Raw genomic sequence first — 10604 nt, forward strand, 5'->3', positions numbered from 1 at the left:
TGCCTTAAGACAGAATTCCACTTACAGCTAGTCATTTCTTTGTTCGTTCTCATCTCTCTCTAATGACTCTATTTTTAAACAACTTTGTTTATATTTAATATGACAACTGATGACAACACACTAAAAGATTATTGGATTTATTTTGAATATTCGAAAAGCGTCAATTGTCGTTGTTCTTTATTTTATGATAATTAAATATGATTATTTTTTAAGCAAGTGTGTGAATGCTTCATAAAAAAATATAAATTACATAAGATTAGTGCTTACTGCCATGTACAAGGTTGAATTTTAAAATGAAGTGAATTTGACTTTTATTTCATAATAACATCAGTGATTAATGTTATAGTTCTCAAATATTTTCAATTCATGCAGCTAATGTAGCAAAACGCCAAAAGTAGAGAAGAATTTTTGTTTTCTAAATTTTTGAGGTTAAACAGTTGCGTTGGATTGGATTGTAAACATATCTTATTACTTTATAATATGGATTGTGTAGATTTCGAAAATACCGGAGAAAAAACAAATTATATTTTTGGTTTAGACAAAAATTACAATGAAACTTTCAGAAAGAAATACTCCGTTTGCTGTATTTGTCAAAACTTGATTAGGAATAATGATCAAAGTGAATCTATTATTCAGGATGAGCAGTTTTTACAAAATAATCCCCACATAAAATTAAGTTTAGAAAAATCTCTTTGTGTTGCCTGCATTTTTCAAGACACCATAGCTATCTCAGAGTCAGATGACAATGAACATATATCTCGAGCTGCTGAAAAAATGAAAAAAGAAGATTTAAGTATTAATAATAATGAACTTTTAGACCATTATGAAAAGGAAAGTAATGCAATAATATCTTCACATTTATCACTTCTAAACAATAATTCTATTCCTAACACATTTACTGCACAAAATCAACTTTATAGAGATGTAACAGAATCTGACTCCTCGAATACATTTTTTACAACTAAAGATAATATTGCTTCTGATAATAATAATATATTATTACTTACTGATAATGATATTAAGTGTAAAGAATATATCAATTTAAAGGACAAGCAATCTTGTATCTTTTGTCAAAAAGTATTGAGGTCCATTACTGGTACTCTGCAGCATGCAAAAGATCAGTGCCGTAAACACAGTAAAAATATTTGTCTTGTGTGTGGTTTAGAGTTTGGAACTCACGATAAACTAAAGTTGCATGTGTCAGTACATTTTCAAAATAATAAACATTATAAATGCAAAATTTGTAACAAGTCATTCAAAGCTCGGGTTTCCTATAGGAAACATGTATGCATAGCAGTTAGACCTGATCAAAATACTATTTGTCATTTATGCAAAAAAGTATTTCCAACAGAAAAGAGGTTGAAGTTTCATTTAAAGTGCCATAAATCAGAAACAAACTCTTTGATTTGCACGATTTGTAGTAAAGTATTTCTCGATGAAAGTAGATTGTATGACCATTATTTGTTTTTGCATAAGAAAAGGTCTAAATGGAATTGTCATTTATGTGATAAACAATTCAATATATGGCGTAGGCTAATCAATCATATGAGTTTGCACAATGATTATCGTCAGTTTCAATGTGATATATGCGACAAAAGATTTCTCAATAAGCAAACGCTAGAAGAACATGCCACTAGTCATTCAACAACAAAACCATTTAACTGCCACGAGTGTGGTCAAGAGTTTTCAAGAAAATCTCGTTTAAAATGTCATTTAAAAAAGCATCAGTCTGAAAAATTGACTCCGCAAGAAGTTCTTACTTGTAGTATTTGTCATGAAGTTTTTCGAGATGAGTATGCTATGGATTTAAACCATACTGGAAATTGTGTTGGACCTGTGAAACAGATTTTACTGAGTATAATATATTGTTGTGAATTTTGTGAACATTACTTTAGCACGCCTAATGCTCTTAATATACATCGCCAAATTCACACTGAGCTCTATGCATTTTCTTGCAAAATTTGTAATAAAAAATTTTTAACGTTCAGCCGGTGCATGACACATAAAACTATTCATGGCATTCATAAAGATGACAGAGTAGATGATTTTGGTGTTGTTAAACATTTCTTATGTAATATTTGTGATAAATCCTTCCTGCTATGGTCGCAACTGCAACGCCATTGCAAATTGAAGCATTCAACATTTAAACATATAAATTGTGAGAAATGTGGCAGAATGTTTTTTAATACTCACACTTTTGATAATCATAAAAAAGTTTGTAATTTAAGCGAGTGCAAATATAGATGCCACAATTGTACAGACACATTTTCTACTAAAATGGGTTTAACAGTACATGAAGATTCGAAGCACAACTTGAAACCAACTTGTGAAATATGTGGTAAAGGAATGGATAGTTTGGCAGATTTGGAAAAACATATGTTTTCTCACAATCAAAAATGTGCTTGTCCACAATGTGGAAAAGTTTTTATATCAAAGAATAGTTTGAGGGCTCATTGTAATCGAGTACATTTTAAACAAGCCGCTCACAAATGTTCATTTTGTCCTCGAACATTTTATAATAAAACTGATAAAACTGATCATGAACGTAAGCATACTGGGGACCGACCCTTTGAATGTGGATTCTGTGGTGTTTCATTCCGAACTCGATCTATGTGTCAGCAACATACTAAAATTCATGATGAGGAAAAGCCTTATGTGTGTGATATTTGTGGAATAGCATTTAGAAGAATTACTCATTTGAAAAGTCATAATAAGAATCATCATTTATCAAATAAATGTCAACAGTGTCAAGTAAACTTTAGAACAAATAAGGAATTAAAGAAACACTTATTAACTTGTTTGTCTAACTGAGTTAACTATGTATTTTGGAAATGATGTGCATTCGAGTGATGAAATATATATTCAGGTGTAAGGGATCGTTCAAGTATTACATAAGCAGATTTATTACAATTATTTACCCCCCCCGTCCTCCTTGTTAGCAAAAGTAAGCAAAGCTCTTACCCCCTACCCCATGCTTACGTAAACATTTTGCAATTAATGTAAAAAAATAAAAATACAACCTATGACGTAATCATCATCCAGATTCCCCTGCTCCCCATGTCAACCCAAAATAAGCAAATCAACAAACCCCCCCCTCCCTATAGTGCTTACGTAATACTTGAACGGCCCCTAATCTTTGAATAATGCAAATTTGCCAATGTGGTAGAAGATTATACAATTTATTAGGAAAAATTAGTTTTATGAATAATACATTGTGATTACCTAATAAATTAATATCTAGGCATCAAATGTGATAAGCTGTAATTAGTTCTTGTGATAATTTTATAAAAAAATATTAATGTGATTCGTACTTTGCAAAAGTTTAAAAATAAAAATCAATTATTTTATCTGAGATAATTGTAGCTTATGATATTTTAATAAAATGAGCTCTAATTCTGTTTGTGTTTGTTTTTAATTATGTTAAAATCTCTTTTATTATTAAAATTAATCTATATAAGAAATTATAAATAACTAGCAAACCCGACGAACTCCGTTTCGCCACTAGATGGTTTCGTGAGAAAGATGAAGAAATTTTTTGTTTGTTTTATATTTGAAAAGGAAAAATTTGATTTTATTATACAACAGTAATGAATTTATTTCGATTACAAAAATGAAGTGTTTTTTAGTTGAACTTCTCTAAGTAAATGAAACTGAATCCGCAAATTATCCGTTTCATTGAAGTGCTCTTTGGTAAACCACATTTTTTGTTTTTTGGTCTGACGTTAACACAAACAAAGCGGATGGTTTTTCAACTCGTGAACAGGCAACGTATAACTGCCCATGTGAAAAACAATGATTTTCTAAATAATCTATTTGAAATTTATCCCGCAAACACTAAGCGATTGGCATTGCGACTTGTTATTGCGAACGCAAGGCGAACTGGAAATTGCAATCGTTTGAAGTCAAACGGAAGACCAGTCGGAATCATTGGTATATCACCAAATCGCCAGCTATTTTTGATTGAATGGTGAAATTCAGTGCGTGTACATCATTATTCTTTGCGGCAAGAATTGCTCGTTGACTTAACCAAGCATAATTCTGATATTTCTCACTAATGTCATTACTCGAACTTTTAATTACGGTGCGTGAAGTTCCAGCAATTTTCATTAGGGCACGGTGTCATGCACCACTAATTTTCTTAGCTATAAACCTTGCGGAGCCCGAGACCTTTCCAACGAATGCAAAATTGTCGAAATCGGTTCGTGCGTTCTGGAGTTATTTCAGTCAGGTTGTCAGGAAGGAAAACCCGACTTATTTTTATATATATAGAAGATAATGAAAGTTTATTATTTTCACTAGCATTTCTCTAAATTTTTTGTGATATTGTGGTTTAAGGATTATCATTTCTAATTCGTTATATTAATATCGAATAATAGAAAATTTAATAATATGTTTTGTTATTTGAACTCAAACAGATGATAATTTGATTAACTACATAATTAATAAATTATAAAGTATTCTTTATAAAACTTATTGATACCTACTTTTTTATATCGTCTTGCAATAATATTTTCACAGATTGTTCTACTAATTTGTTATACTAATTTTAAGTTTAAGTGTTTAAGCGGTTCTAATCAGATATATGACGAGCAAAGTATATTTTTCGTGTTTTGCAGAGTTAGTCCACACATAAATAAAATATATTTTTAGAACACGAAATGGTTAAAATGCGTTGAATAAATTAATTTAATTTATACAATTGCAGATATTATAAGTATGTTTAAAAGACATAGATTGGAATAGCTTCTATTCATTTTTAGTGAAAGCGAAAATTGAATATTTGAAATTAACAGTTGAAAGTTTTACCTAAATATTTGAATCATTTTTTATTGATTAAATTGAGTTATGTATACATTCATTCGACGTGCCTTAAGGCAAACTGAAAAGATCTTGAAATCACTTGTAGAAGGAATTTAAAATACTCTGAGATATTGTTTTAGCATCAAATATGGTTTTAGTATATTTTGCTGCAATTTTTGACAAACATAAAATCATTATTTTCTTACCTATTAATGATGTGTATAAAGGTTTTGTAAACGTTTTGAACCTTTGAACGAAAAGTGTCGATGTGTTCAATTTGTAGTTCATATTTACAAGCTATTAATTAATTCTGCCTTTGCCATGACATTTTTTAGATTGATAATAGAAGGAGTCTTAATAAATGTAGAGCCCATCTTAATACATTTACTGCACAAAATCAACTTTGTACAGATGTAACAGAATCTGACTCCTCAAATACATTTTTTACAACTAAAGATAATATTGCTTCTGATAATAATAATATATTATTACCTACTGATGATGAAATTAAGGGTAAAGAATATATTAATTTAAAGGACAAGCAATCCTGTATACTTGTGTCAAAAAGTATTGAGGTCCATTACTGGTACTCTGCAGCATGCAAAAGATCAGTGCCGTAAACACAGTAAAAATATTTGTCTTGTGTGTGGTTTAGAGTTACCTATTAATGATGTGTATAAAGGTTGGAAAGAATTGTATATGGTAACACCATTATTTTTGTTCACACTAGTCAACACTGCTGCTGCAGTATTATCAGTACCAGCAGTAACTAGAATTCAATAGATAGATTTTGGGATTCTAACTGTTCAGGTCGATAGTACCTTTTATCAGTAAATCGATATCATTGTGATTTCCGTACTCCGCTACAATTATTCGGAAAATAAATTGAATTAAATTAAAAATAGTGTTTAATTTATTAAACAAGTTCTGCAAGACATACAGTCTATGAATTTCTTGGAAAATACGTCCAAAGGTTTTGTAAACGTTTTGAATCTTTGAACGAAAAGTGTCGATGTATTCAATTAATATAATTCTGCCTTTGCCATGACATTTTTAGATTGATAATACAAGGAGTCTTAATAAATGTAGAGCGCATCTTCCTCAATTTATGATTTTTTTTATATTATGTGTTGAGTTACTTCTGTGTGATCTGACTGGAGCAGTAAATATGTGAGAATGCAACGGAAATTCCGTTACGCCCGAACTGTACGTCATTCACTCTCGATGAAATCATTTCAATACAGGTCGATTGTGATTAGTCGTCGTGTATGTGAATAGAGATCTGTCGTCGTATGCGTACCGGAATCAACGTTGTATGCGTTATTTTATGCTTATTTATTTATGGTATGCGTACCGATATCAACAAGGAAATTGGCATAGTTAAATAAATATTTTAAGGTTGCATAGTAGTACAAATCTTGGTTTGATGAAAAATTCGTGAATCAGAAGAATATTTTGTTCTGTTTCCCGTAAATAATTATAATAAAAATAATAAAATAAATAAAACATTTGTGCCGTGTACTAAAAGTAAGTTTATTGAAATAATTTCTATATTATTCATAGCTTCTATAAATTTTTGAAGTTATTAAAATGGAAGAGATAAGATTTTATATCAGCTCAAAGAATGAGATTAAATCGGCAGCGAAAAAGTAAAAAATAATACAGTTCTTCAAACACAATTATTACATGATGAGTGAAATTGTGAAAACTTTCTTTAGGGGTTGTTTTACATAACCCTCTGTGTGAACAAATATTATAGAATTTATTAATCAGCAATTACTTAATTTCTCTAATGAAGTTCCAAGTCCTAAATGCTAATTACAATGACAAACCGATCATTTCACAAAATTTAATGATGTTTCAGATTGGGACTCAATGATCTTCCGCAATCAGTGGCTTTTTTCTCATCTGTCGAAGTCGACAAAGTTCTCCGCAAGGAAGCTACAGCTGATTGTGTGACTCCTTCCAATCCTCGAGGATTGCAAGCAGCCTACGGAATTCCTCCTGGCGAATCATTGGATATAATATCTGCACTTAAAAAGGCTGAAGAAGAGAAATTGAAAAAGTCTAAAAATGCATCTACTACAATTGAGAATAATATTACCAAAAAAGCGTTAAACAAAAATAGAAGAATTATTGTAATAAATAAACAAAAGATATAAAGACTGAGATTGTTTATTATTCTGGTTACGAAAGTCTTTCCGAATCAGCTGAAGGATTAAAAGTGCACTTATAAATGATTTTTTTTAAATATTTGATTATTTAATATTTTTGATCTATACATAATCAAACAATGTTTGAAAAGGAAATGAAAAGATATTTTCTATATGATGTTATATTATATATATATATATATATATATATATATATATATATATATATATATATTATATGTAACTATATAAATTTATCTATATAAAACTTAAATTGTATTTAGTAGAGTAGATATTGAATTATTATAACAATGCAGGATGAATTAATGTTTGGTTTCCTCTAATTTGACTATAGAACTCCAAATGTCGCGAGCTACAAGACGAAAGCATGTCCAAAATGAAGCTTTGGAAATAGATTGGGAACCTCCAAAAGAAGATCAATCCATTGTTAAAATTGTTGGAAGCAAAGGAAATAATTTGCACGAGGTGAGATTCATATACCTTTTTGAACTCAGTTAGGAGTTAAATGTATGTACTAACAAAAACTCATTTTTTTGGCATTTTTTTTATTCAATATAATTTTCTTCAAATACGATATACCAATTATAACGAACTTCGCACTTTTTGCCACCATTTTTGTAGTACGATTTGTACTTAGCCACAATATTAGGCCATCATCTCATCATTTGGCAAATATTTCTTAAGAGGCATTCTTTTAAGATCTGAGAACAGGATATGGTCACTAGGGAACAAATCTAGAGAATATAGTGAGTGGGAAATCGATTCGGAGCCTAGTTCATGTTTTTTTGATCACTGTTTTCACGGATTTGTGACTTGGTGCGTTGTCCTGATAGAGCAACACGGTCCTCTTTTTCAAATGGGGCCGTTTTTTCCGGTTCTGATCTTCAAATCTTCTAATAACGTTATACAATAGTCATTGTTGATGGTCTGGCCTTTTTCAAGATAAATATCATTTTTTGCATATCTCAAAAAACTGACGCTATGATCTTTTGCATTTTTTCTCCCCATTGTTTCTAGTTCACTCGGCTGGCTGTCTATTCGACTCCGGAGTGTAGTGTTCAGGTCATATCCATGGTGACATATTGATTGAAAAAACTCAGTTTCATTTCGATTGAACAAATCCAAATACTCTTACGAATCATCAACTCGTTGTGCTTTTGGTCAAATGTGAGTTTGCGCGGCACCCATTTAGCACAGAGGTTTTTTCTATTCAAATATTCGTGAACGATATCTCCTTCAAGTTCTATTGATATCTTTAGGATGTTAGCTATCTCAGGCAATTTTACTTTTCGATTTGCCAAAACGTTTCGGTGGTCTTTTTTTATATTCTCCGGTGTAACCACCTGAATTGGCCTTCCAGAGTGTTCAGCATCGTGTCTGTAGGGCCACGATTAATATCAGCAAACCACTTCTTCACCATCTACCTAGATTTGGAACAGCCCAGATAACACTTATCAAGCGATACTTTGGTAGCAATGGTATTTTTACCCACCAAAAATCAATAACAAATCAACCCACGAAATTGCTTTGAATTCATGGTTTCGAAAAATTCAAAAGTAGCGTCACTTGAACCTCTATAACTTGTAAAATAATTGTCCGATTGTCATGAAATTTTGACATATATCTTCTTAAAGTACATAGCTACATTATCTATGTATTATCGAACGGATTTATTGAGTGACGTTATATTTATGTGAAGGATACAATATTATTGTTGCTACGGCACTCTTTTCCCAGTAAACACTACATGTTGCCGTAATGAAACTTGTTACAAAGTTATATAACAAATGTTAACTAAATGTAATATAAGCGCAATGTAACTTTTAGTAGCAAAGTTATATAACAAATGTTAACTAACTGTAAGTGTGTACGCGCAATGTATATCGATAGTTACAAAGTTACATAACAAATGTTAAGTAAGTGCAATGTACGCCCAATGTATATCGGGAGTTACGAAGTTATGTATCATTGTTACCTTATGTAATAAATGTGCAATGTTTTGTTAGAAAATATTTTTCACATTTTTAATGAAACTTCGATTGATCTCATTTTTAACTTACCGAAGGAGATTTTATGTTTTCTCGACGTTTCTAGTCATTTCGGGTAGAATGAGACTAAATTTGGAAAATGTATGTACGTGTTAAGTGGTTAAACTGAAAAAAAAAATCGTTACATTTCGATGCTCTACAGCAAATGAGTTTACTTACAAATCAGTCACAAATTAATATAATAATGCCTTACTAAAGTCGATTATTTACATATGCCGGGAAGTTCATGCAACTTCCCTTAAGGCAAAATTCTACTCTACGGCTTATCGAGAAAAGAAAGTTTTAATATAGGGTCGTGTCAGTCATATATGTATGACGTAAATAGTAGTAATAGTTTTTCAGGATTTTTTCTGATGTCGTGGCGATTAACATGTAAGTACCCTTGAAAAAATAAATATATTCAGTTTACGAGTGTTTCTAAGTATGTTAAAATTTATTTACAATAAGTACTTAGTAAGATAAAGAAGCTTGCCTTTCAAATATGTACTAATTTTTGGTCCTGTAGCGGAATATTTTATTCCTCAGTCTGTCCGTCGTTATTATTTATAAAATAATAAATATACTGCTTAATACTTACTCAAAATATTCAGCAAACCTAATAAAATTTTTGCAGGTAGAGAATATTGAAGGTTTGCTGTATTTAGCGTCCATGCCTACTAAATTTCGAAAAAATGTTTGGATTAAAAGAGGAGACTACGTTATTGTTGAACCTATAGCTGAAGGAAATCGTGTCAAGGCGAAATTGTGCGAGTTTTAACAAATGATCACAAGAAAGAATTCAAGAGACTCGGTGTTTGCCCTGGCCTGAATAAAGAAGTAACGATTCGTCATTCAAGGAGATGAATATGGAATTATTCCTAACACGAATCGGAAGCAGCAATATGTAGAAGAATCTTCAGAAGATGATGAATGCTCGGAATCTGAAGAAGAAGCAGAAAACTGAGGTAAAGAATCATCGAGTGTGTCATGGCGAATGATACACTGAAATGCTAAACTGAATACTGGTATTTCTTTAAATTGATTATAAATATGTAAATTATTTTGTATAACTAATTTTTTAATATAAGTTAGAAAATAATACCATTGGTTTAATTCCATTATTCAGTTTAATTTAATATTCATTAATCCCATACATAATTATGTATTTAATAACGCTTTATTGCAATCAGCAATTGTAATATTATTATTTAATTGCTAAAACTTTATCGAAGGAATTCAAGCAATTTGTTTTCTTTAAGAATCAAAACGTTTTTTAAATTCTATTTACAAATTGTCTTCTAGAGAGCATTTAGGCAGAGCTTTTGGTGAATATCAAATTTTTAAAATGATCTTTAAAACCATTTTAAAACTATATAGTATTTATATCTACACATAAAAAATAAGTCGGGTTTTCCTTCCTAACGATATAACTCCAGAACGCACGAACCGATTTCGACGATTTTGCATTCGTTGGAAAGGTCTCGGGCTCCGCGAGGTTTATAGCAAAGAAAATTGAAGAAAGATTTCAACAGAAAAGCGGAAAACACTTTTTCTTTTTTCACATACAGCGTCATCTCTGATACTTAGCATGTACTACAAATTA

At 30.7% G+C, this 10604-nt stretch overlaps 2 protein-coding genes across 2 annotated transcripts in view; both read left to right on the forward strand.

The window, feature by feature from the left end:
• Window positions 1-6962, forward strand: part of LOC113385234 (DNA polymerase subunit gamma-1, mitochondrial-like) — a 10286-nt gene extending 3324 nt beyond the window's left edge. Inside the window, exon 2 of the mRNA XM_026623070.1 lies at window positions 6665-6962. Coding sequence (XP_026478855.1) covers window positions 6665-6962 — 298 coding nt within the window. The remainder of the gene's footprint in view (window positions 1-6664) is intronic.
• A 354-nt stretch (window positions 6963-7316) lies between these two features.
• LOC113385245 (probable RNA-binding protein EIF1AD) lies at window positions 7317-9865 on the forward strand. Its single transcript, XM_026623082.1, is given in 3 exon segments — window positions 7317-7439; window positions 9636-9768; window positions 9771-9865. Coding segments are annotated over 3 exon segments (351 nt in total).
• The last annotated feature ends 739 nt before the right edge of the window (window positions 9866-10604 follow it).

This window comes from Ctenocephalides felis, unplaced genomic scaffold, assembly GCF_003426905.1.
Source record: "Ctenocephalides felis isolate EL2017-DRISC unplaced genomic scaffold, ASM342690v1 CF-g0.4_SCAFFOLD_00845, whole genome shotgun sequence".
In the NCBI taxonomy this organism is placed as follows: Eukaryota; Metazoa; Arthropoda; class Insecta; order Siphonaptera; family Pulicidae; genus Ctenocephalides; species Ctenocephalides felis.